At 39.5% G+C, this 27,497-nt stretch overlaps 4 protein-coding genes across 8 annotated transcripts; 2 read left to right on the forward strand and 2 right to left on the reverse strand.

Moving 5' to 3' along the window:
* Window positions 1–741: 741 nt before the first annotated feature.
* Window positions 742–13,202, reverse strand: pold1 (polymerase (DNA directed), delta 1, catalytic subunit). 3 transcript variants are annotated; one of them, XM_056752091.1, is made up of 28 exons: window positions 12,058–13,202; window positions 10,983–11,185; window positions 9,531–9,729; window positions 9,327–9,440; window positions 9,100–9,240; window positions 8,871–8,996; window positions 8,316–8,484; window positions 8,094–8,208; window positions 7,881–8,010; window positions 7,632–7,798; window positions 7,367–7,471; window positions 7,049–7,189; window positions 6,858–6,968; window positions 6,247–6,438; window positions 6,064–6,152; window positions 5,719–5,835; window positions 5,518–5,631; window positions 5,285–5,432; window positions 5,105–5,200; window positions 4,879–5,016; window positions 4,623–4,798; window positions 4,243–4,395; window positions 4,016–4,118; window positions 3,799–3,931; window positions 3,555–3,668; window positions 3,399–3,451; window positions 1,134–1,231; window positions 742–948 (listed from the first exon to the last, which is right to left on the reverse strand). In XM_056752091.1, exons 3-28 carry the CDS (start codon window positions 9,715–9,717, stop codon window positions 861–863), a joined length of 3,318 nt encoding a protein of 1,105 aa, XP_056608069.1. In that variant the 5' UTR covers window positions 9,718–9,729; window positions 10,983–11,185; window positions 12,058–13,202; the 3' UTR covers window positions 742–860. The 3 variants fall into 3 exon arrangements, with proteins under 3 accessions (XP_056608069.1, XP_056608072.1, XP_056608070.1); XM_056752094.1 differs by having other exon boundaries at window positions 10,983–11,188; XM_056752092.1 differs by lacking the exon at window positions 12,058–13,202 and adding an exon at window positions 11,630–11,723.
* gys1 (glycogen synthase 1 (muscle)) lies at window positions 11,821–21,305 on the forward strand. The gene is made up of 16 exons (XM_056752095.1): window positions 11,821–11,941; window positions 13,224–13,342; window positions 15,301–15,482; window positions 16,256–16,447; window positions 16,597–16,782; window positions 17,035–17,179; window positions 17,777–17,894; window positions 17,974–18,094; window positions 18,296–18,402; window positions 18,681–18,740; window positions 18,847–19,039; window positions 19,121–19,247; window positions 19,528–19,623; window positions 19,726–19,889; window positions 20,016–20,096; window positions 20,193–21,305. Exons 2-16 carry the CDS (start codon window positions 13,225–13,227, stop codon window positions 20,394–20,396), a joined length of 2,094 nt encoding a protein of 697 aa, XP_056608073.1. The 5' UTR covers window positions 11,821–11,941; window position 13,224; the 3' UTR covers window positions 20,397–21,305.
* Window positions 20,775–23,468, reverse strand: aspdh (aspartate dehydrogenase domain containing). Of its 3 annotated transcripts, none has more exons than XM_056752097.1 (8): window positions 23,424–23,468; window positions 23,045–23,101; window positions 22,747–22,891; window positions 22,568–22,652; window positions 22,288–22,437; window positions 21,897–22,120; window positions 21,664–21,803; window positions 20,775–21,455 (listed from the first exon to the last, which is right to left on the reverse strand). In XM_056752097.1, the coding sequence occupies exons 2-8, from the start codon at window positions 23,097–23,099 to the stop codon at window positions 21,418–21,420; spliced, it is 837 nt and encodes a 278-aa protein (XP_056608075.1). In that variant the 5' UTR covers window positions 23,100–23,101; window positions 23,424–23,468; the 3' UTR covers window positions 20,775–21,417. The 3 variants fall into 3 exon arrangements, with proteins under 3 accessions (XP_056608075.1, XP_056608074.1, XP_056608076.1); XM_056752096.1 differs by having other exon boundaries at window positions 23,409–23,463; XM_056752098.1 differs by having other exon boundaries at window positions 23,045–23,118; window positions 23,424–23,452.
* An 884-nt stretch (window positions 23,469–24,352) lies between these two features.
* Window positions 24,353–26,012, forward strand: tmem86b (transmembrane protein 86B). Its single transcript, XM_056752099.1, has 3 exons — window positions 24,353–24,571; window positions 24,888–25,131; window positions 25,229–26,012. Exons 1-3 carry the CDS (start codon window positions 24,521–24,523, stop codon window positions 25,684–25,686), a joined length of 753 nt encoding a protein of 250 aa, XP_056608077.1. The 5' UTR covers window positions 24,353–24,520; the 3' UTR covers window positions 25,687–26,012.
* Window positions 26,013–27,497: the final 1,485 nt, after the last annotated feature.

Below are 27,497 nucleotides of genomic sequence, written 5' to 3' on the forward strand. Positions count from 1 at the left end.
CACACTTTTGGTTAAAGATGATTCTGTCATTTCCTAAGCATATACAGTATGTGCCAGCAGGAGAAAGGTGAAGCTCTAGTTTAGTGATGATGTGTGCTTCGCAGGATGTTATAACAACTATGTCTAATGTAATGAAAATTACAGTAGTAATAGTAAATGGGTGGGTGTTGCTTTGTCAACCTGTCTGTGCCAAATTCCATTGTATTGGTATTTGATATTCAGTGTGTGTAGATTTGAAAATTGAAAAATGTCCAGGTTTAAATCCCATATTATCAATATAGACTTCTAAATATTTGTACATGAAGATGTTTGGATGTGTTTAAAAATATAACATTTACTTTATGTACTGTATATGGGTTTAGATAAAAATGTTTATGCCAAAATCTTTTTTGCTAAAAATTCTTTAAGAATCGGCTGAAAACACATCTCTTCATTCTGCACCTGACTGATCATTTCTAATTTCTATATCTTTTCTACATTATCACAAAAAAAAGGAAATGCATGCTTATTCAAACTTATATAAACTAAACTTTGCTCTGTACACTGTAGTAGGCTTAATGAGACTTGTTTTTATTGCTCTTATGCTTTTTGTTATCCTAATGTTTGACGCAATTGCTTCCATTGTTTAACCAACTTGTAAGTCGCTTTGGATAAAAGCGTCTGCTGAATGACAATGTAAAATCGTGAGAAACTTCATCTCCATGAATTACAACGTTGACAGATTAAAAAAAACAATTTTACAAAATGCACTTTATTTTTTTCACGACTAGAAAACATGTAGATTCTTTACAATTTGGTCTCTGAGGTAAGGATATTATAAAGGAATTCAAATACAGATGGAGAAAGAGGTGAAATCTCTCTCACCAAGCAAAACGAGAGATCAGCTTTGAATGGTCATCCAAATCTTTCTGTACCTTCTTCCTCATGTAAAAGATAGGACAGTCTCGACTGAAAAAGAAGGAAATATTATATAAAGTTTGTTTTTCTATTTGTTTTGTGTGAATATTTAAATAGACGTTTATCACACAAAATTGTGTTCAAGAATACAAAAATTACTGCAATATTTAACAATGTTGCCTAGTTATAAGATTGTAAACTGGGTTAAATCTACGAAAGTGATGCTTTACACATGCCTGGTACAAAGCACATCTTCATGTAGTGAACCCTGACAGCGCTGACACTGAGTCCATAGACGGGAGAACTTCTCCTCCAAAGTTGACAGATGAGCAATCTAAACACACACACACAAATAATCTTCAGACTTCAGAAAGAGCAAGAACTTCCATTACAATCATATACAGTTGTGTCCAAAATTATTCAACCCCCACTGAAATTGATTGTTTTGGTCGGTTTGACATTGATTATGATCATTCAGTCATCCTGCTTACAATTAAATCAAAGAGGCACGTGTGGGTCAGACAAATATAACATAACATTTATAATGAAATAACCACAAATGTCTTTTCTGAGCTCACATCATTATCAGTTTTATTCAACCCCCAAGTGACATTCAATCTTAGTACTTGGTACAACATCCTTTTACAGTTAAAACAGCTTTTAAACATGAAGCATAGCTTGACACAAGTGTCTTGCATCGATCTACGGGTATCTTCACCCATTCATCAAGGGCAAAAGCCTCCAGTTCAGTCACATTCTTAGGCTTGCGCACTGCAACTGCTTTCTTTAAGTCCCACCAGAGGTTCTCAATCGGATTTAAGTCTGGTGACTGCGATGGCCACTTCAAAATGTTCCAGCCTTTAATCTGCAACCATGCTCTAGTGCAGTGGTTCTCAATCCTGGTCCTCGCGACCCCCTGCTCTGCATATTTTGTATGCTTCTCCTACCGCTTCGGAGGTTTGATTAATTCGCCCATAAGAGCCCTGCGAAGTAAACATCACTAGATATTCTGCCATAAATCCCGTTCGAAATGTGGATAATGTTGCGCAAATCTCAAAATACGGTTAAATTACCCTTCAATCTTCCGTAGTAAGTTTTGTTCTTCGTGTTCTTAAATTAACGTCAGCCGATTTCATGTGTGCAGGGAGTAGAGAGCAATGAACACAGTTCAGGGAACACGTCAATCGGAACGCGGTTCATTCATTAAGCTCTCTTCTAATGAGCTAGAGATTTAAATCAGGTGTGTTAAACAAGAGAGATACACAAAATATGCAGAGCGGTGGGTCGCGAGGACCAGGATTGGGAACCGCTGCTCTAGTGGACTTGGAGGTATGCTTGGGATCATTGTCCTGTTGAAAGGTCCAACGTCTTCCAAGCCTCAGGTTTGTGACGGACTGCATCACATTGTCATCCAATATCTCCTGGTACTGAAGAGAATTCATGGTACCTTGCACACGCTGAAGCTTCCCAGTACCTGCAGAAGCAAAACAGCCCCAAAGCATGATTGACCCCCCGCCATGCTTCACAGTAGGCAAGGTGTTCTTTTCTTCATAGGCCTTGTTCTTCCTCCTCCAAACATAGCGTTGATCCATGGGCCCAAACAGTTCCAATTTTGTTTCATCAGTCCACAGAACACTATCCCAAAACTTCTGTGGTTTGTCTTCATGACTTTTGGCATACTGCAGTCGACTCTTCTTATTCTTTGGGGACAGCAAGGGGGTGCGCCTGGGAGTTCTGGCATGGAGGCCTTCATTACCCAGGGTGCGCCGTATTGTCTGAGCAGAAATTTCAGTACCAACATCTGACAAATCTTTTCTCAGTTCCTCAGCAGTCACACGGGGACTTTTCTCCACTCTACGCTTCAGGTAGCGCACAGCAGTCGAAGTCAGCATCTTCTTTCTGCCACGACCAGGTAGCGTTTCAACAGTGCCCTTTGCCTTGAATTTGCGAATGATGCTTCCTATGGTGTCTCTTGGTATGTTTAACATCTTTGCAATCTTCTTTTAGCCATTGCCCTTCCTGTGAAGAGTAATCACCTGTTCTCTTGTCTTCCTGGACCATTCTCTTTCTCACCATGTTTGTAACCACACCAGTAAATGTCTAGAAGGACCTGAGTATCACAATCATTTTAAAGCTGCCTAATTAATGCTTATTAGGCTTTATTGCTGCTCCCTGATATCCACAGGTGTTTTCAATACCTGATTGAAAACACTTCGCTGAACCTCTGTTCTTCAGAGTGGTAGTCTTTAAGGGGTTGAATAATTATGTCAATGAAGAATTCACAAAAGAAACATTTACTACTGTATTACAAAACTAATTGATGTCATTTTAGTTGCATATGGTTCTTTAAGAAGTCCTTGTAGGATTTCATTCTGAATACAATTACAAATGTACACTAAATTCCCTAAAACCATTTACAGCATTGGGGGTTGAATAATTTTGGACACAACTGTATTTTGCAAAAATAATGCGAAAAAGTTTCATGAACAAAGAAGACAAACCTCTTTCTGATAGAGCTCGGACTCTTTCTTTTTGCAGAAGTCACAAACAGCCACTGTAGAGAGGAAAATCTTCAGTTACACAAATTTTGGTACGCAAAGATTTGTGGTACAGTGTGACTCACAGCACTCTGGTTTCGTGCATCATGTGACACGTACCATCGGTTTTAAGTACAGCTCTACACCCAATGCAAGTGCTTCGCTTCTGAGCGAATGCCATGAGGCCACCGACCCTAGACGTCAGGACTGTCTTACATCGTGTGTGATCTCCCTCTGAAACAACACAAATCAAAACTGTTGTCAATAACTCCTTAAAATACTAAAAAAGGTCTCACAATAATAAAAAGTCTCATGTGCGTGCATGCATTTGTAGGTTTTGTTCAGAGACTTCTCAGATACTCACTCAGTAACACACTCTCAGCTTTACTCTCGCCCAGTATGGGCTCAAAGATACGCAGTAGAGGTTTAGACAGCTGCTGTTCCAAGTAGTACTGCGTGTCTATAGGGATGTTATTCTCCAGCACATAAATTGGGTCCTAAAATACACCCAAATCAACATTAACATCTACCAATATGATTGAGACTAGAAATATTAGACATCACATAAACACACAGTTGACCTCTGATTTCATGTAAGCTGCCACCCCTTTTGCTGCTTTGATGATGACATACGGAACCCTGTCTCCGAGTTGTGGAGCGCTGCCAGCGTCACGCTTTTTCATTCTGCAATCCACACGCAAACATCCGAGTTTAAAGCACATATTCATAAGACATTATTAGCAAGCGATTTTATGCTAAGAAGTCACGAATCGTCATGTGGACTGATGATAAAAGTGCAGACACACACCTCTCAGCGAGCTCGACATGAGCCTGTTTGCCAGCGTACTCCTGCGCGGTACGTGTGAGCTCTTTCGTTATGACCAGCTGACTGATGTCGATACGGTTGCACAGGAGGTCAGAGATGACCTCTTTAGCATGAGACACTGCTCCATCGGGGTCTCTGAGACACACAGCATCACAAACATGAAAACAATGTCACGAGAATATTTTGGTTTTAGTATTTTTAATGGTTCTTGATTTACAACCCTAGGTACAATAAGTGCGTTTACAACAGCACAACATAAAAAACGTGTAAATGCATGCCTTCCCTATTATGCACGCTACTCTGTGCGTCATTGGTGAAGATGGGAACACATGGTGGTTTTCCGTATGTGGTAATGTTTGTACCTGTCAATAAGGATGTTTTGGAGGCATGTGTTTATAAGGTTGGCCACTAGAGGGCAGTTGTCTCGTCGGACTGTCTCTATTCCTTTACAATCCATTTTATCATGCTGTTCAGCACTGGAAGAGAAATACAGCCCTGCGTACCGCTTCTTATTGATCAACAGATAGGGGTAATACACCTGAAAAGTTGTCACAGAGACAGGTTATTAGGAATAACATTAAACGGCTTCCCATAGTTGAGTCCTGGACCTTTCTGTACCTTCTCAAACTCCAATTTAATTGGTGGTACGAAGTGTGAAGAAACCCACTCAGCTGCCTCCTTTCCCAGATTCATTGCTTCCTGTACTGTGGCCACACCCAGTTTCACCATGACAGAGTCTGTGTCTCCGTAAATGACCTGAAACATATTTGATTTAAATCAGTGAGATATCGTTGCATTTAAAACACATGACGCTACACAAAAATAACATTTATAGGCTGAATACCTTCGCATCCGCCTGGTAACCTTTAGCAATTGTGTATGATGACTCCACTAGCTGTTTGGTCTTTTCAATCATCTGTCTACCAAAGCCTGTGACACTCTGTAGACATAAAAAAATACAGTCAGAACAGTCCCACATCATCTTTCTCCAAAGCCGACAAAATTCCTTACAGTATCCACTGACCTGTGAAATCTCAAGGCAGGGCAGTTTGCCCACCTGAGCCCCTGTGAACCCATACACCGAGTTCGCACTTATCTTCAAAGCCAACTGCCTTCCATCCAGCACCTGCTTTTTAAAGGGATCTGTCTCTTTTTTTAGCTCCGCCTTCGCCCTGTATGCGCAACAAATGTATGTGATTTTATACTTCATTTTAATAACCCGACCGAAAGATAGTAAATGATGGTTCAAGTCATTACTTTTTCCTGGCACCAAGTAGGTTTTCCAGGATCTCAGGTAGAAGACCCTTCCTCACAGAGCTCTTCACAAACAGGTCACCTGTAGGGGTCTTAATGAAGTCTTCGGGCCCCAAACTACACACGTACACACATTAAAAATCTAGAAACGCAGTTCAAAGAACATTTTAATGACAATGTTTACATGTAAGACGTGTCTCTTACCCAAGTTTCTCAATTTGACCTTTCTGCAGAAGTGTAGTGTAACACAAATTATGAGCCATCATGATGGAGGGATACAGGGAGGAGAAATCAAGAGTTGCTATAGGAACACTGTAATATCTGTGAAGAAACACACAGTTACAAGATAATTCACAAATATTTGCCAGATTTCCCCATCTCAATGTGAATCTCTTAAAGGGATAGTACACCTAAAATTGTTAATACCCATAATTTTCTTACTCTCATGCCACTTTTTCTAGATTCTTTACATTGACTTGCATGTTCTATGAAAGAACACTTTTACCCAAGAAGGTTTTTGCTGGCAGAACACAAAAGGTGTGTACAAACCCTTTTTCTGGCTCTATGACGGTGGCTCCAGTGTAGTCCTCTCCAACCTCAGTTTTCACCACTGGCATGACCAGATCCTGCTTCATAGCCTGAACAAATAAACACACGTTTGAATCTACATGTGCAGAATACAGGCTAAATATAATCAAATAATGTGTCTGTGTTGGAAAGTGAAGCACAGACCTGTCTGAGGAGCTGTGAAACCACTTTAATCTGCTGTCCACGAGACAGAAGGTAAGTCAGGGGCACTCCGGTTACTCTGGCCATTTCCATGTAGTTAATGACGCACATTAACTTTTGCAGTAAACGCAGCGGCAAGTACGCATCCTTCAGACAATATACAGCCAGACGCCTCCGGGTTTGCTCATTCCCGTTCTAGTACAGAAACGTCTGAATTATTTAAGGGACAACAATAGTTTACTGCATATTGCAGCTGCAATACTTTACTTTGGGTTAAGTATTAAAAGACGAAGCAAACACGATTTTAATCAAGTACATCAAAGATAAAGATTGATAGAAACTGATGCGCAATTCAAAAAAAGCATATGCCAATAATACCTCAATTTTTATATTCTGTGTACATTCTGCTTGTGTATTCGCTGATAGGAGGCGAATAATAATGTGATAATAAATCATTCATATGGTTGTGTGATTATAAATATTTCACAGTTCAAAAACATGACATTTAAGCATTAAGCAGACTAAGTTGAATTCTTTACAGTAATTATTGTGCAGTATAATAAAGAGCTCTGATAAGATTTAGGAATGGGAAGAATATCTCTGATTTGCTGCACCTGTAGGTCTGTAATGATTGAATGCTGCACATCCTCCTTCTGCTCTTGCAGAAAATGGAAACTGACGGCGTTAAGTGTGTAAGAACGAAGTTTATAATCCCTCAGCAACACCTACAACAGGTAAAACATGGTACACAATCAATAGAGTTGACATCAGTATTACAGCGTGGTTTGTGTGTTTGAGTTTTCACCTGCAGAAGGTCAAACTGCACACGTCCCTCTATATTGACAGTTTTGTTCTCTCGGCGACCCATCTGCTTGCTCTGAAAACTGGAATCTCTTAAAACCGACTTAATGCCTCGCACACGACCCAAATATGGAAATAAATTGACCTATGGAGAGAAAAGAATGATGAAGAATCTATCCAAATAAATAATTAAAGCCTCTGCCCTACTATCACCACAATGATTTATAATAATCTAAAATAAAATCACCATTGCACCCCCTAGATCGGTTCACAACAAATCAAATTTGCTACTTATTCTTGGGTTTAAATACATACACATTACCTTTAAAGTTGCAGCTCTATTAAGAAGGTATGGAAAATCGAAGTTCTGAATATTGTAGCCAGTGATGATGTCAGGATCCACCGTCCTCACAAACTCTGCCCAGCTCTGAGAAAAGTCACACAGAAAATTCTCACATACAACCATCCACAGACCCTAAAAAGGAATAGTCTTACTTTCTGGTGTCTAAATACTTGCTCCTAACCCACTTTATTGTGCAGAGTTAACCAAGATAGATTTAAGAGACCGAGAATCTCTGAGCACATACCTGCAGTAGCTGTTTTTCCTGAGTGAAACAGAGAATCTGAGAGCCCACTATACTGGCGCAGCTCTGTAAAGTGAAAACAGTCCGGATAAACGGCTCCTTCTCTCCCTGACGCTGCACCATTGAGGCGATCTGAATCACTGGGTCGACCTCTGGCTCAGGAAACACACCTGTAATCCACACAAACTCAGTTATTCTGCAAATAAAGCTATGAAAATACAAACTAAACAACATAAGTAACCACACACAAACCTTTCCTGCCTGCACACTCGATGTCAAAACTGAGCACTCTTAGAGGAGCGATCCTCTGCCAATCTCCTTCAGCTGGATGACTGATCAGATCATTCCACGCCACGTCCACTTCATACTGACACAGAGACATCTTAGAGAGAGAGAAATAAGTTACCCTAAACTGCAGAATGGTTATTGGAATTGTTATATTCTCTTTAACATCTCCGTTCTTACCTTCCCTGGATACTGCGAGTTTGTCTGACCTTCAGATTTCTCTTCTCTCACTTTGTACTTTCCTTTAGGAAGCTCAATCCAGCAGCAGCCAACCACATCAGTGTCCACCATGAACCTGACGGGACATACACACAGCGTTCTTATTCGCTTTTTCAGGTCACACAAACTATGTTAACCAAACCGAAGCTTCAGAATACATACTCAATGCGCACAAACACACACCTGATCTCAAAGTCGATGTTGGCCTCAAAGCCGTGGTAGCTCTGAGTGGCAAAGTTGGCAAATTTAAAGCCCTGCTCCAGGATTCGCTTCGCCGGCGCGATCAGTCGCGGTATCGCCATGGTGATGCGCAGAAAGTCATGAGGGCGGTTTCCACGGTAATGGAACATACCTTTTGGGTGAAAAACAAACAGCAGCTACAAACATCAACAAATAATCTCGGACACATTTGAAGAAAAGATATTTTAAGGCACAGCGAGGTGCATGAGATGCATTTAAATATGCGGAAATCAAACAGACAATTTGATGTGAGGGAATAGGCAGAGCTCAAGGTCACACCTGCCAATTATGTCATTGTCTTGAAACAATGACAGTTTAAAAGATTTTAATAGGCATGTAAACGTTTCCTTCAATTTTATGCTGGTGAGCTGCTATGAATCACAATTTAAAATCATTTTGGTTCCAGGCAGCTGTTTAAAAATGACATCACACCCATTCAGTGTTTGCTTACTCTTTAGGAGCTTTAAAAACACCTATTTATATCCAAGGAAGGCTTACTCTCTTTAATGGTGATGTCCACTGCCAACACAGTGATGGCTATGTTGTCTTTGTTGGACCGCATGTCTTTCAGCACAGCAGAGTTCAGTTCTCTCTTAAACTCAGCCAAGTGCGCATTTGTAAAACCTGAAAAAGACACAGCGGGAATTTAAGACATCCTTATAGATATGATATTCTACGATCAACACATACACTCAACAAAAGTCTCGCACTGTAATAGGAGGCTTACCGTTTGGTGCAGGAACATAGAAGTATGGGGCAAATCCATGAATATGACAGCACACACTGTTCCCACTGTCTGTCACACCAAACATGCGCACTATTGGGACTTTTCCTTGAACCTGCCCCGGCATACCTGCTACTGCAGATCCTGTGCACACACATAAACAGAACAACAGCATGATGAGTAAGAGGCAAATGAAATCAAGAGTAAATCAGTGAGATTGTGTCTCCCACCAAGGTAATACTCCAGGTCTATCTGTTGGAAGATGAGTCTGTCTGAATTCGGCTGAAGAGTAGGTGCCTGAGGTCGTTTCCAACGTGGATTAAGATCAGCAGAGAATAAATCACCTGAGAAACAGATTGACACAGAATATGTTTATAACGTTTAACTAATTGTAAACGGTATGCACTGATTTCTTACCACAGAAACATACATACCCACTGGCGTGACATCATGACCTGCCTGCCCCTCCTCTGACTCAACCTCCATCTCCATTTCATCTAATAAAGCAAGTTCCTCCTCAAACTGGGAGGGACTATCCTCCCATTCAGTGCTCACTTTTCCTTTTTTGGCTTGTGAAGCCCCGCCCATCGCAGGGCCCCCATTTCGACGTTTGAAGTCCATTGTGCTGCAGCCCTACAAAGCAGGTTAAAGACCTTACATAAGCAAATCAAATATTTAAAAACAATTATATGGCTTCGACCATGTTAAACAGAAGTGAAATACAAAGCATGAGTAACAACACATTTAGGGGAGAATATGATGATGAAATAAAGAGGTCTATAATAAACTGCAGGCACAGTGCATGTTACATTTAACGCTTCAGCTCAATTCGAATAGCATTTACTTTAGGTTGAATTAATACCACTTTTATAATGCATAAAGCCGCGGATCTGAAATATGACAAAATACAACTTACTATGGAGGGTAATGTGTATAAGGGGCGGGGCTAACGAAATAGACGTATAAATTAGTGAAGTCGTCAAAATCAGAGCCTTTGAAATGGTCACTTGGTCCATGGGGCGGTCAATAGTTCCAAACAAATCTGTGCGGTCAACCTATTTTAATGGATTTTAGCAAGACAGACAACAGCAACTAAATTTGCATAAATATTGCTAAATATATTGGCACATTGTGTACACTGATTACTACGTTGGCAACATTTAAAGCAGAATTTGTCTGGGGAGTAATACGAATATAAGATCTATGAATATATGATATATCCAACCTCTTAAAATGTATAAACAAGCAGTTATGTCACCAACTGTAAGTTACAGCAAATGAGTTGTGGAGACACTAAAATGAATGGCCTTCAGTATGACATTCTTCCTATGGAGGTCTATGTGAGTTTCGTAACTCTGGTCACAATGATGTCAAGTCTGTCTTGATAGGAGAGTGTGTGACAGACATGTTATATGTATCAAAAGAAACAAACATGTTGAACACGTGCACCTTAAATTAGTACGTTTTTAGTGTAACAAGCAACGTTTGAATGACCCAACTTACTGCTGTTACATGGTTAATAAACTTGTTTACGATAGTTACATAATCGATGTATATCGTTTAACAGACAAAATATCCAATGCATTGTTTCCATGCAGGTTCTTTCACGTGAAACTAGTTGCATGTTACTTTAATCCTCTCACAAGACATTTTTCTGTAACAAGATCGAGTAAATGTTCGCCCTCATAATGTTAAGTTTCATATTGTGCATTACATAGAATACTAGGCAAACTGGACAAACAAGAACCTTAGCAAAACAAGTTAGCAACGAGCAAACAAAGGCACAGGCAGTATATCACGCTAAAAAGCTCACGTGATGAACTGTATCTAGTAATCATTGATATTACGACGCAATGTTGACGCTGCATGAACACAAAATATTTCACCTGTTATTCCAGATTTAGCTCTAATGCTGCATGCATGAACTTGACCGATCTCCCGCCACTTCACTGTTGAATTTCAATATTCACCGGACATGGGCGGCGATATCCGTTTTCCCGGCAAAATTGCGTAGAATCAACGGAACAATGCAATTGGTCGAAATCCAGGAAGTGAATCGTTTAGCGATAACTCCCATGTTGAGAAGGTCCTGCTTGGGTAAAGAGCTCAGTTAGACATATAAAAAATGTGATAAACAAAATGTTATTATAGGTATTCTTCACAAATAAAATTCGACTGTTGGGAAGTGAGAGAATATGGCGTCGCTTCATCCATTGATAGGACTATGGATGTATATGTATGACGTATCATCTATTTATCACGTTTTGTCCATTAAAATGTATCCCCACATCTCTTAGAAACAACCTTAAAGTACCCTAGTAACAAAAAGATGATATTTATATTGTACCTATATTACATTTATAATAATATCGTGCATTATTATTTGTATTAAGATATATCGCTACCCATTACTAAACCCCGTTTAATAAGTTATGTAAAAACAAACACTGCCCTCTCTCTTGAAAGTATAAGTATAAGGCGTTCCTCAGTTGTCTGTGCCCGACTGGCATGATGGAGAACCAACCAGGATTACCTTATCAGCCAATCAAATTTCTCATACAGGAAAACGCCTAGCTCTTTGGGGAGGCGCAAGAAGCGTAGAAGCGCTTCCATCAGTCCGAGAGATCAAGAATGCATGATCCAGGGACGTTTTCATATAAGACACGCCTTCATTTAACGACGTAGCTGTGCGCTATTTTATTCACCCTGACGAACAACCAAAATGCCCAATAGGCAAAGACGCTTTGCGCAGAGAACCCGCCCACTGTCAATTCATCCTCCCGGTGATTGATTCCAGCAGATGTGAGGGTTGCGCCGCTGAGTGAGGAAAAGACGCAACCGCAGGGTAAGTGTACATGTAACTGTGCTTTAAAAGGCGAGGGTTTGTTGTCACTCTGAAATTAAATGTCCGTGTACTTGAAAACACGGTCGTCTATCTGCAAGCCCTTTTGGCAAACCCACTTTCTCAGCCTGCGCTGGGCAGTCTGTCCTTCCTGATGGCGAGATCCTAAACTCTGATGAGAAGCTCGATACAGGATGCGTTTTTGTCGTGGTATCAACGTCTACTTGCTTGACAGTCGCATATTTGTGTCCTCTCAACCTTTTACTTGCTCCGTTGTTATGGCGACAAGCGTTCTGTCTTTAAATGTCTCTGTGTGGTCGGACCGCACGTACTCTTGACAGTGCACGCACGCACGCACGCACGCGCGCGGAAGCTTGTGTAGTTATGTGCGACATAGGCGCCTATATTAAAAATGACGAAGCACGCTGATGTAAGAGCTTAATATAAGTAGAGAAATGTAGTAAAAATGAGTATTGTAGTAGTCCAAAAACAGGTGCGTGGAACAGTGTTTATGTAATAAGGAGGAGCTTTAATTAGCGTTAAGATATAAATTAAGCAAGGCAGGTTTATAGCGTTTCTTGCTGCCCTTTTCAATTACTTTCCCGTAAAACCACAGCCTTGTGTTGCTCAAGGTATTTTGCAACTTGTGGGTGGGTAATGATCGTGTCGCTGTGATGTTTGAGAGTTCATGCCTTGACTTGAGATGAAGGCACAATGTCATAATCTGTATGTGTACGCATCCTTGATGGAAGAACACCTGGTGTAATCTAGACCCACATGCACGCATGCAGATGACTGATAACAGGAGCATGACCTTTTTGTTCAACCTTAAGATTAAAATTTATGTATTTAAAAAGTATGGATATACATGCACAATGTAATTGTTTAATGTCATTTAAGTCGTATAACATCTATCGTGTTTTTTGAAGAGAAGGAAGTGAGCATGGGTGTGTGGTCCAGTTCTTCATGCAATGCCTGAAGGTCATATACTTACTTATACTGCTATTGGCACATAACAAAAGGCTGCTGAAAATAAGCTTAGTTACAATGGCAGATCTGGCTGAGTCTGCTAAAAACACACTCATATATATACATATTGTCTGTTGACCATTTTAAAATAATGCCTTCAAATCTGACTTTTTTCCTTATATTTTTGGGGGGTGCAATTACCTTAATTGCCACTAGGGGAGTGTGATTTCACTCCTTGTAAGCAACAGTTTGTGACTATAAAGAATAGTTTTGGCAAAGCTTTGTGCAGGTTAAATTATGTTCTTTATTTACCCAGCATGCCACTGGCACGCAGTTTGTCGGTCACCTCCCTGTCCGGCCTGGATGATTGGGATGAAGAGTTTGATCTGGAGGATGCAGTACTGTTTGAGATCGCATGGGAGGTCGCCAATAAAGGTATATGTGATATATGTATATTGGTTTGGTCTTGGATATTAACTTCATAGGTATCAAAGGATTTAATGGTCGTGATTTACAGGTAATAGATACATGCAGTTTCCATTTAGCTCTTTTAAATGTTACTGAGTTTTGAATGTCATCATGTCATGGTTTCATGATCTTGATTTCACTCAAATATCAACATTTGTTTTTGTGGTATATTATGAAACATAACAGATCAAAGTGCTGTACATGTGCAATAATACTGAGAAATAAAAATACACATAATACTTTAAACACAATAGAAAATAGTGCAATGTGCCATGTCTCTGATATTTGCTTTCCACATAATTTCTCCACAGCAAATGTAAAAAGATAAGTTTCATTAAATAGTTTTAAAAATAGTTTTTTTACATACTGTATGTCCAAACTGTATGTGCAAACCTTGATAAGATTCGTAAAAATCATCCTCTTGTTGATTCACTCACAGCATCACAGATTGTTTTAGGTCATAGGTTGTTATAATTGAAGTGTGTGTGTGCACTTTTATCATTACTTTTGTGGAAGGTTAAAGGTTAAAGCTCGTGTAACGTTGGTCAACAATCTATATTGTACTTTTACAGGCAAGAGTCAATATATTTAGGGATTAATGCAATAATGCTACATATAAAGACCCTTAGACTCCTGAGATAGGCGCAGGCTCCCCGTGACCCGAGGTAGTTCGGATAAGCGGTAGAAAATGGAATGGAATGGAATAAAGACCCTTACAAACACCCTCAGACTTTGGCTTGAGGTTTTTTATAAAATATATAAAAAAATATTTTTTAATATATTCATTTATTTCTTAATAGTTTTTTTTATTGCTTTTATTCTGTGTATGTTGGCCTGCACTGTCTTTTGGAATCTTATACTGGAACCAGATACTGTTGTGGTTGTCACACCACAAAAACCTATAGACCACATGACTTAAGTGCCGAGCATTCACAGATACTCTATCCGCCACATAATTTTAGTCCGTGTTTGTTATATGGTATTGACAGCTAGATTAGCTGAAGGTCAAGGGGACATATTGCGAGACCCACTGACTGATGTCAGTCATGGTTATCTATCTGAGCTGTGGTTTATGAGGTTAGGGGGCTGTCTTCTTAAAGGAACAGTTCACCCAAAAATGAAAATACTGTCTTCATTTAACCACCCTCAAGTTGTTCCAAATGGGTATACATTAGGGCTGCACAATAATATTTTGTGATACCACTAAATCCTACTGAACAATCTGGCTGTAATATGCAATGTGTCCATTATTTTTTTTTATGCGTAGCTTCTAAAAGCAGTGGGAGTTTGAGCTGCCTATAATGTGCATTTGAAAAAGCAACACCCGTCAAACATGATCATTATAAATATACTTTATTATCATAAACATACCTGATGAGGCTTGAGTAACAGTGATAAAAATATGTCCATAGGCACTTCATAGATTCTAGAAGGTGTTATGGTCTTCTTCTGCAGTGGGTATTTGTAGATCCCGCACGAGAGCGCCCTCTGGCTTTCGGATGCAGCAGCATTTTCCTGTACTTCACTCAAAAGCCGTGAATTGTTTGGTTACAAGCATTCTTCTAAATATCTTTTGGAAATCAATTTTTATTTTTGGGTGAACTTTCCCTTTAATTGACCAATAGGTGCTTACCCATCTGTTCAACTTTAACTAATCTTAGACAGCCCATTTGCAAACTGCACATAATTGAAATAAACTTCTGTGATCTATTAAGCAGAAGCAGTAATCAGATCTAATTCGACTTTCTCATCTGTTCCTAAATGCCATGAGAAAAATTACCTGTAATATGATGCTTTACATGTCAGTCAGATGACTCGGGCAGTCTTAAGTTGACGGTGTTTGTTTAGTTTAATTAGCAAAAACCACCAGACATTTTGCCCCTCGAGACAGATGGTTTACTAACAACTTTTTGGGTTTGTGGCAGTTGGTGGAATTTACACGGTGATCCAAACCAAGGCACGTCTGACCTGCGAGGAATGGGGCGAGAACTACTTTCTGGTGGGCCCTTATATTGAGTCCAATGTCAGGACCCAAGTGGAATTAATCGAACCCTGCAACGCACCGCTAAGGAGAACCATCGAAAAAATGAACAGCAGTGGATGCAAGGTACAAGTAGCACAATATAAAAAATCTGTCTGTCAAGTTGCGTATGTGGACTTGGTTCTGTATGCCCCTATTTTTTCCCACTCATTTATGTGCACACATACACCACACGGTCTGTTATAATCTGCTCCTAGCCTTAGTGAAACCCTATACCTTCATTCTGAGAAGTGTTCGACATCTCCCTGGTGTGTATGTGTTTTAAAGGTTAAAGGCTATATTAGTGGGGTCTATTTCAGTACCTTGTGTTTCAGTATCTTGAGTACCACCATTAAACAGAACTGAACAAAAATCAGTTTCAAATCCAGTTTTTAAAATATTAGAAAGTCTATAAATGTTGTTGGCCGTCTGAAGTAGTGATGGGCATCGGTATACAGTCAATATTAATATACAGCCGTGGAAAAAAAAAACACTCCAGATTTTTATTTAATCAGCATTTCTCTCTATATTGGGGCCATTCTGGGCTGGTGTCTTTTGAATTACAACAAAATCAAACTTCAGTGACATAAAGTCATCCAACAGCAATGTAAAGGACTGACACTAACTTTACCATAATACATGTACAAATATTACTTTTGTACTGCTTAAGAGTTAAAATGAACTTGTTTTCTTTGCAGTATTTGAGGTCTGAAATAATACAGAGCTTCTTTTCTGTTATTTTGACCTGTTTTTCCAATTTTGTTATCTGCAAAAAGAAACAAGATCTTTATTTGAAAACCAAAAATATTTAGCCTAACCGTTAATTTCTGGCAAACAGACCTACTGACTTTTCTCTATAGGTATATTTCGGGCGATGGCTGATCGAAGGCTCTCCGTATGTAGTTCTGATAGACGTGGGTTTCACAGCGTGGTCTCTGGATCGCTGGAAGAGTGAGCTGTGGGAGAACTGCGGTGTTGGTGTGCCTTGGTTTGACAGAGAGGCAAACGATGCCGTACTCTTCGGCTTCCTCACCGCATGGCTTTTGGGAGAGGTGTGTCTGTGATCTTTCTATACACCAATATTCTTTTTGTGCAAATGTAAGTGTATATGTGCATTTGGAATTGCAATACTGATATTATTTGTACAAGCACACAGTAGATTGTGTCAGTTTACTCTCTGATTTATGTTTGTGTGTTGCAGTATGCAGCTCAGTGCGATGAACCCCCTCACATTGTGGCTCATTTTCATGAGTGGCTAGCAGGTCTGGGCCTTGTGTTGTGCAGGCAGCGTAAGTTACCTGTAGCGACCATCTTCACCACACACGCCACGCTGCTCGGCCGATACCTGTGTGCCGGGAACGTTGACTTCTACAACAACCTCGCAGAGGTTTGTGAGAGAGGAAATGTATATTAAAATGTATGTATGGACTTTGATGGGCCAATATATAATGCTCTGAGACAGAAATGACAATCTTCTTTTGATAATATTACTTATCAGTAAGGAAAGGTATTTCCAGTTGCAAAGCATGCACAGCGATAACAACAAATGTGTTAATAACTCTGCTTGTGTGTCTGAATAAAAGTAAAGCCTATGGTTCACTGAAGTAAAGCAGTGTTCTCTGGGTGTATGTGTTTGTAGTTTAATGTGGATAAAGAGGCAGGTGACAGGCAGATCTATCATCGATACTGTCTGGAGCGTGCAGCGGCCCGCTGTGCACACGTCTTTACCACAGTATCCCAGATCACCGCCATCGAAGCTGAGCACTTACTGAGGCGCAAACCAGGTGATCTATGAACGTTCAACCCTTTCCAAAAGAGCTATTATAGATCCTCTCATAAAATGCTAAAAGCAGATTTAGTTGTTTAATAATTCAAGCAGATTGGTCTGATTTGGGGCTCTAAAGCCATTAATCGCTTTCAGGATTTGAGTTTTTGTTCACACATTACACATGTCTATGTACTGTGCATATTGATTTTGTATTTATAAACACAAAAACATACACATACATGTATATACAGTATATAATTAGGAAATATTTAGATTTACATTTACCAATATCATTTATATTTTTTTCTAATGTGTTTATAAATACAAAATTGATACGCACAGTACACAGACATAAGAAATGAAGCACAACTTTTTATTCTTTATTCTTCAACATTTGACAGCCCTAATCTGATTTAAAATGATTGCGCTTGAATTTCTAGACTAGTGTTCTTGAAAGCTTTAATACCAATCATTCGGTCCAGAACCTGGCAATAAGCCAGGAAAATGTTTAAGCTATTCTTACCCATCACATGTTTATCAACTAAGAATATTTACATGACTGCATTCTCACACTCATTACACATCTGCCCATGTGGATCGGTTTCTCCCGCAGACATTGTGACTCCGAACGGCCTGAATGTGAAGAAGTTTTCAGCCATGCACGAGTTCCAGAACCTCCACGCTCAGAGTAAAGCACGCATCCAAGAGTTTGTCAGAGGCCATTTCTACGGGTCAGAATTCACTCACAAAAGTTATTCATATTACCAAACATTTTCTCACACTTTTATTGTTGTTTTGGGTTAACTGCAGGCATTTAGATTTTAACCTTGACAAGACACTGTTTCTTTTCATCGCTGGCCGCTATGAATTCTCCAACAAAGGAGCTGATATATTTCTCGAAGCGTTGGCCAGACTTAATTACCTACTGAGGGTAAGTCTTTATGTGTGAATCTCTAAATAAGGAGTCTTAAAGACACAGAAACTGATAATGGCCAAAGAAAGTGTCAGAGCAGACGTTTTAAATGATGTTATTAACGTTACCTTTTATTAGCAGACCTCAGTTACTAATATCGTATGATATGGCCCCTTTAAGTTTTGCTTTTTATTCGAAACTCTATTTCTATGCACCCAGGTGAATCACAGTGAGATCACAGTAATCGCATTCTTCATCATGCCTGCCCGTACCAACAACTTCAACGTGGAAACCCTGAAGGGTCAAGCCGTACGAAAACAGCTCTGGTAACCATGACAACTGCATTGTGAGGACTGCTAACCTGAGAGACACTGTAGCACCCTGGAACCCTAACACACCCAGATAACCTCAAACCCCATCCCTTGCTTTGCTTTTGCTCTACGATGATGATGATGTAGAAATCCATTTATTCCTTAAGTAGAAATAGACATAATAATGATTTGTTTAAAGGATGTTACATAAATACAGTGGCTCAAAAGTCTTATTTCATCAATTTCAGAGTTGTATTGTAATGTTGAAGTAATATTGGCTTTTTGTTGTTTAGGGACACTGCACATACCGTGAAAGAGCGCTTTGGGAAAAAACTCTACGAATCACTTTTAGTGTAAGCTGCCATTGGTGTTTGTACTTAATTGATACAATATTGGAACAACACCTAAACTTGGATTACAGACCAATTAACGTACAGTCCTGCTCACTTTTTTCGTCAGTGGGCAGTTGCCTGATGTGTCCAAGATGATAGATAAAGAAGATTTCACCATGATGAAGCGCGCCATCTTTTCCACTCAGCGGCAGTGCCAGCCTCCCATCTGCACCCACAACATGTTGGAGGACAATAATGACCCCATCCTTAACTGCATCCGTCGCATCGGCCTCTTCAATAGCTCACAGGACAGAGTCAAGGTGCGCATGTACAAACAGACATGAGAGCAGAAGTAAAGACGTTTAATATTGTAACAGCCTCATGTTTTTCTGCGACTGTAGGTGATCTTCCATCCAGAGTTTCTTTCGTCCACTTCCCCTCTCCTGCCAATGGACTACGAGGAGTTTGTACGAGGGTGTCATCTGGGAGTATTTCCATCTTACTATGAGCCATGGGGATATACACCAGGTAAAAACCCCATATACACCCAAAGTCCACAAGTAATGATGCCTGTTTTGTGTGTTAATTATTAAGTTCAATAATAAAAGTGAAGTTTAGTTATTGTTTATTTATCTTAAATTAAATAAACCCTTTTTAATAGAAATTGTTTGATACAGAACTCACTGTATACAGTATGTGCAATGTGGGTCACTTTTTTTTATTAACTAATCTGTTTCTGTTATCACAATGCAGTATTGAGTCTCTCGCTCTCGCTTTCTCTCACTCTCTTTCTTTCCATCTTTCTCAGCTGAGTGTACAGTGATGGGTATTCCATCAATTTCTACTAACCTGTCTGGGTTTGGCTGTTTTATGGAGGAACATATTGCTGATCCAACATCTTATGGTGAGAGCTGGGCCATTTCGGGGGTCTTTTCACATGTGGTCAGGCAATTCACATCACCGTTTGACCGGTTGCAATTGTGATCATTTGTTCCTTCTCCTTCAGGTATCTACATTCTGGACCGGAGATATCGTGGAATCGATGAGTCCTGCAATCAGCTGACGTCTTACCTGTTTCAGTTCTGTCAGCAGAGCCGCAGGCAGAGGATCATCCAGAGGAACCGAACGGAGCGCCTCAGTGACCTGCTGGACTGGAGATATTTGGGAAGGGTCAGACACTGCATACATTTGTGCAGGCTTTTCACTTACAACACAATAAAACACAACTAACACATTATTAGTAGATGAATACATTTCCCATAATCCTTTACTCTGTTCTTTCTTTCTTCCTTTTAGTACTATATATCTGCCCGCCATATGGCCTTAGCGAAAGCTTTTCCAGATACATTCATATACGATCTTCACGAACCGACCTCGGTAAGCCAAACAATGAGGAACAGTCAAATAAAGGAAATGTAATGATCTAGTTTCTGGATGTTAACATTGTGCATTTCTTTAATTTTCATAAATCAGGCCACTGGTTTCCGATACCCACGTCCCGCTTCTGTGCCTCCGTCCCCCGCCCATTCACTTCACTCCTCCCCTCATCACAGTGAGGCCGAGGATGAGCACGAACGATATGACGAAGAGATGGAGGCAGAGAAAGATCGACTTAACATCCGCCAACCTTACAACCGGAACAAGGATCAGACAGTCGATCTTCCAGAGGAAAACTAAACACAGCCATACACACAAGCATGCATACCATAGCAACAACCCTCCCTGAAAAGTGACCTGAACCTCCGTAGTTATTGCTAATGAAGAGAAATAAATGAAATATTTATGTATCTGATGAGACATAGTTTGTGAATTTAAATGAAAGTTGAATGTCTTCCTTGGTGTCTTCCATATGAAGCCTAAAACTAAAATAAGGGAGTAGGAAGATGAAATGTTAGCCAGAGTAAGACAGGTGAAATTTCGTAGAGAATGCAGTTCTGACATTAAAATCTAACAGGCAGAGCAAGCCACTGTGAAAAATGACCCCAGTAAGCCTTTTGCCACTGTCATATTATTCCTTAAGACTGAGTCATATCAGAGAAAATATAACAAACAGTATTTATAAGTAGATCTTTATTGTGAATGTGAACTTTACAGAATTCTTAAAAAAATGATATCCCATTTAAAAAGTTATATTTGATTATTTATACCCTCCAGATTTCTCTTCACTGTATTATATAGACCATTTTACAAGACGTAAAGAACTCCCAGATGCATTTCCTGTTTCATTTGTATGCGTTACACAAACGTTAGAACAAAATATAAACGGAACATTTTAAAATTGAATCGAAATGTCAAACAAATATCTTGAAGACTTAATATGTGAAATAAAAACGAATAAAATAAAAACTTAAACAGGAAGTGCTTCTGGACCAGTGTTGATGTCTTCTCAATTGGTCTGTTGACCCAGGCATAATGATTATTCCGTTATTTTCCCAGTTGTCATGAAATAGTTTATATGAGCTTGATGTAGCTAAAGCTAAGCCAGTCAGTACACTGGAGCATCATTGTTACTGTAACAAATATACACCAGCAAACTGTTTGAGTTTGTCGCTTGCTGTAGAATTGGCATTAAAGTCTCAAACATTATTTAAATGACACCTGTATTTATTTTCACTATCTGTTTCTTCAACGCTTTAAATGCTACTAGTTTTCTTTAGTTGACCCAAAGAAACATGCGTTTATGTCTGCAGTCCAGTCATCAGCACAGATATACTGTCCCACCATGACCCCTGCAAACTGAGAAAAAAAACATCAGATATAATAGATACTTACGAAAAAGTTTTTTGTTCACTTCCACTTTCAATCTCAATTTTATTTTTAAAGGACTGTAGAAATGAAAGTTGATGATGGCATAACAGGAAAACATTTCCTCCACAATATCAGGTTTGGCTCATTCTTTGGATTTTGGCCTAAACTTTGGCTTTTGTTGTTTTTACATACATACCCAGTAAACTGCTCCAGAATGAATTGTACGTGGCATTGCCTGTAACAGCTCCCAGTTTGGCTGGGTTCTTTCGAACCGTTTTTACCGTGAACCCATCTGGACCAGTTGCTTCAACTTCTACAATGTGATAGTCAGCCAGACTGGAGAGACGAGGACAACACAGGAAATCAATGAATGGCTCATGTAGAAAACTCTTGTTTCCAATGGAATCTGTTGAAGGATTAGTGACTCACGCAGTGTCTGATACTATCTCTCCGGTAACCCCACGGAAACCCAACTTTGATGCTGCTATTGCTGCCGCCGCCATGGTGTTCACATTGTTTGGAGCAATGGGGCAGAGTTCTGCTACTGAGCCATGGAACAAGACCCGCCTCCCTTCTCCCTCTGTCCAATCAGTGAGCGGACCGCCAGTCAGGCGGAAACAAGAAGGATGCTTAGACATTCGAATGGAGAGCGCCTGCGAGAGAGACCCATAGGTTGCTCATTCAGAGTCTGGGACATTAAAAAAGCAGGAACATTCTTTCCACAATTAAAATCTACAGTTTTGAATTCAAACCACATAAAAAACTATGAATTCCTATTTTAATTTAGTGGACAATCATGGATTGGAACTCCACATCTCACCTTCAAAGTCCCATTTGCATTCATTCTTTGAATATCTTGTCCACCCCATAATGCACCACTGGGTATATAGAGTGTTCTCCCATGATGCTTTGCAGCTGTGCAGAGTTCCTGTTCAAGCTGGGGTTCAGAGAGTGCAGATGGACTGCCCACCTGAGGGAGGGGCAAATATGATCTATTGAAAGATCTATTTAATCACTTTTGAAATGTCATAACATCTCAAGCCCCTAATGCAGTGTATTAAAAAAATATTATATTATATTTAAGAAAATTGTTACATTACCAGGAAGTGAGCATGTGACAGAAATGTTGACCCAAAGTCTTTAACTATCTGTGGATGACACACTTCCACTATTACATTAGCATCCCTGAAACACAATAAACACATAAAAACACTATATTCCAATACACATGCAAACATACAGACAATATGTAAATTGCGGTGTATATAGCAGTGCAGACCTGTGTGTGAAATCTGAGAGGTCATTTAAAATAAGATCTTTGGGCACAGAGTCTTTAAGTTTTTCTGGATTTCGGTTCCAAACATATGCCAGCTGGAGACCCACCTCAGGCCCTTCTTTTTGGATCTTCTCAACAAGAAATTGACCTGAAGAAGTGAAGATGACACACCAGCTTCATGCTTTGAGCTGTACCAATTTATACGCTTTATTATTTCGCTAAACAATATGCGGAAAAACATTATTAAGTGCAACTGAATTTGTAAAAGCAAGTTGATTGAAATTTCAGTCAAATGGCTCACCCAAATGTCCATATCCCACAATTCCGATCTTCAAGGATGATGCTCTGTCAGCCATATCTGCACAGTGATTAAATCTAAGTTTCAGAACACAAAGCATAACCCATTCCTGGAATGTATGTGCTGTCATTGAAGCTGACTTTTCATCCACAACAACCTATTTTACAGCAATCAAAACCAACCATTTGTTGCATTACAATCAACACCAAGTTTACTTAAACAATACAACACTTTGATGGTATTTTACAAGAGGAAACAAGTAAGACACCAGAAAGGTATAATCAGATTGGCTCCTCCTCTTCCGTTTATTCTTCTTTATCTCAGTTGTGGAAATCTCTCAGCCAACATTCTCTCAGTCTTCACTTACCAGCTAATTTCTCACCTTTTCTCTATTGCTTCCTGCCTACTTAACTTTCCTCGATCTCTCCGCTCTGGGGTGATTGTGAGAAAGAGGGGTCAAAGTTCAGTTTGGACAGTAGTGTTAATGATTAGACCTCCATATGAATTCAAAGGCTTTTGGTTATTCAAAAAAGATCACTGAAGTATTCATTAAAGAATCCCATCAATAAATATACAACAAGTATCATATAAACATAGATCTCCAGACATCTTGACTATTTTAAAGTAACTCTTAAGCAGTGACACTAACTGCACCAAGCAGAATTCCTAAAAATTCTCAGCATTGGTGGAGCAAACAGTTAGTCCCGCCCCCAAGCTCACACCATTGGTTAAGGCTTGCATAGAGCTGACTCAAACGCTTCTGGCTTGAACTACATGATAAGAAGTAGCCCCAGATTTAAGTTGACCAGATTGTGTTTTTGACGTTAAATATATATATATTTTTTAGTTACAGCTTACAATGCTGGAATAAATGAAAATTGGTTTATTTCACAAAGACTGTCTAAACCTAGATATGAAAAAGTAAACCTTGTTTGCTGTTCAATTGGTAGTTTTGTGTCGCCCTCTTGTGAGTAGAGATTGTAGTTTTTATACATTTTATCACAGCTATACAGCTGAAAAAAGTACCCCAAAAGAACCTGAATAATAATAACAACTATTGTATGGAAAATTAACTACCATATGAATGACACATAGGCCTATAGTAAGAATTAAAAAGCAGAGTAAGAATGATTAAGAGAGAGAATGTTATCATTAATAAAGGACAGTATGTTTATCTGCCTGAACAAACCTTTGCTCTTAATGATGATGTCACTACAGGGTAATAGGCCATACCAGGGCTCATATGAGTGAGGAATGAGTGAGAGACAGACACCAAAAATTGGAGAGAGAGTGAGGGGTGTACTTTGTTTATGACTGAACAATCTGACAGATAACGCATCACTCATATTGGTCCAAAGTCCATATTTCCACAGCCAATGAAACACACTGGCACAGATTCACAGTTCACAGAGACTTTACAGATCTCTTAATTGTGGAATACCGGCTCCACATCTCAAGTGTTTAGGACAGAAGAGAGAGATGGATATCCTGGAGACAAGTGAATATGATCGGAGACAACGCAGGAACACGGTAATCACAGGCACACACAAAAACACCTGAGCACAAATGCACCTGCGCTCAGCTCTTTTATCAGATTAAACAGTCACGCTCTGCATGTTCATGCAATTGATTTGTCTTACACACCAATACACACATCTCGTCTGATTTAACTCTTACGAGTCATATAAAACATAAAGTTCCTCATGACAAAGACATTCACATTTGTATTTTGTAATACTGTCACGTTATTTCTGTATAAATTCTGCTTTGTTGAATACTAAGTGCAGTATGTTTGTGACTGATTCTTTTGTTTTCATTCTCTTCTCCTTTTCTCTTCTTTTTTCAGACCTGCGTTGTATTTCTGTATCTCCTCCCCTTTTTTGCATCCTGCACGATATATTTTTACTTATGGATCCCAGATTCTGCCCCATCTTTGATGGCCGCTGGCATAAAGGCCGCCCCTGTCCTCTCTCTGGCTCTTCTGGTTTTCATCTATAACGGAGGGTGGAGTCTCCTGGGCGTGGCAGGAGGGTTGCTGCTGTCGGCGGGAGGAGACTGTTGCCTTATTTGGCCACAATTATTTATCCCTGGTACAGACTCTCCCTGTGTCCATATCTTAGGTCTCCCAGGGCATTTTCATTTTCTTAAACTGATCTCTGTTTATTTGTCTCTCGTTCTCTTATACAGGAATGGGCTGTTTTGCTTTGGCCCACATGCTTTACGCCGTCACATTCCTCTCCTCTCGATATTCTAAAACCTCCTCCTCCTCCTCCTCAGTCCTGATCCTTAACCTCCTGCTGTGGTCGATCGGTGGTGGAATATATGTTTACCTGGTGCCCTTCCTCCGACTCGATCCAGATGCCGACATTCTCGTTCCAGCTATTGGAGGTTACGTCCTGCTCATCGTCATCATGGCCACGATGGCAACTCGTACACGTCGGTCACTCCTCATTATGGGTAGTGTGATCTTTATGGCGTCTGACCTTACGATTGCACTCACAAAGTTCAACGTCGTTGATCTAGAATACAAAAAACACATCATTATGATTACATACTACCTGGCACAATTGATGATCGCGCTTGGTGACGTGAAAGCATGGATGGAGGCGGATTCTGATGACATCCTCAAGTGGAAGAGGTCATAAGATTGCTCTGCACGCAGGATGTGCCAATAGTGCCCAGTCGTAGTACAAGTTTGTGTATTATTACTGAGAAAGGTTCAACACGACTGCCAATCTTGGATCTAAAATGCATTACTTCTGTACGGACATGATTTAAATTCAATATGGACCTATTTTTAGCAAACCTTTGTTGAGTTGATGAAGGCCAAACTCACCACTGACTCTCCTGACAGTTTTCTCCTAACGTATTTTGATGTTTTAAAATACTGATAACCGTGTTAACATCTGGACTTAAGTGTGCATAGCAGAGTGAGTCACATTTGAACAGAAATAAAGGAGACGATACTGTATCACAGTGTATAAAATACTTGTTTTTATTTATTGACTACAAATGTTGGAGGCATTCCTCAAAACTCTGCTGAACAAAACCCAGAACCCTGTCCAAAACTCAATAGTTGATAACTGTTATTTAATTTATTTAATGGTTAGTGAATTGTATTAGATTTGATGTAACCTAATGATGTTGACTGGTGTCCCTGCTGATAAAACAAGTTTAATGGTGGGATGTTAAATCCTACTGGAATAATGGCCTAAATACACCACACAAAGGAATTTTGTAATGATTTTAATGAAAGTTATTGGGTTGTATGTTCTTTTGGAAACCATTCCCATTTCTGTGATGGTTTCTACGTTTTATTTTCAGCAGGGCTGTGATGGTTGTTATAGTTTTTTTTTAATATTGTGACAATGGTAGGCAACATTTAAAAATATAACTCTCTGAAATGTATTAAACACTGTAAAAATCTTGACTCGTAAAGTTAACAGCATATGAAGATTTTACTCACCTGTCAATTATGGGAGATGCTAGAAAGAGCCAATAGCACAGCGCCATCTTCAGCTTATATCGGGTGTGTGCGATCTGGCTGCTATCACCCGCACTCGAGAGGATGCGGCTTTAAGTTAGTTTTCACAAATGGTATAAAAATATTCAGGATTACAGGTTGACAAAACATCCGCCACGTTGTCTGACAAAGAGAATAAAACAACCAGCGGGAAATTGGGAGGCAAATCAATGCAATGCTGACAGAAGTACGACGCTCTTCATTGTATACAGAGAACACGATTTCAGACATTACTTTGGTCGTCTGCTTGACTGTAAGTTGCGTAAATTTTAATATTTATAACTGACAAATGACAGTTGACTTATCAGTGGAAAATTAAAAACTGCAACAGCATTCGTATCGAGAGATGTCAAATAGAGAGTCGTGTTCATTTTGAGGTCTATGTTAAAGGAATAATTCACCCAAAAATGAAAATTCTGTCATGAATTACTCTCTCTAGATGTTCCAAACTTGTGTGAATGTCTTTGTTTGGTTGAACATAAGGAAATATATTTGGACCTTCCTTTGGAAGAATGCGTAGTAGGAAAAATGACAATAGTCAAAAGTGCCACAGAATTGTTTGTCGTCCTACATTCTTCAAAATATCTTCTTTTGTGTTCAACAGTCCAAAAACTGATAAAGGATGGTAGTCAATAATGTCCAAGAACTGTTTGTTATCAGCATTCTTCCAAATATCTTTCTCTGTGTTTATCAGAACAAATAAATGTTTACAGATTTGGAACAACTCAAAGGTGAGTAAATGATGACGTTAAGATTTTTATTTTTTGGTAAACTATCCCTTTAACAAAAAAAGACAGGGATAACTGCTCAACCTTACGCTGTGGCAGCTGATGGCTGTGGTGAAAGACAATTATGTTTGGTCATAAGATGTGTAATGTCTAGTGTTTGTTGGGTTTAATTCCTAAACCACTTTGTTACATATTACTATTCAAA

The sequence above is a fragment of the Triplophysa dalaica genome, chromosome 7 (assembly GCF_015846415.1).
Source record: "Triplophysa dalaica isolate WHDGS20190420 chromosome 7, ASM1584641v1, whole genome shotgun sequence".
NCBI classification, from domain to species: Eukaryota; Metazoa; Chordata; class Actinopteri; order Cypriniformes; family Nemacheilidae; genus Triplophysa; species Triplophysa dalaica.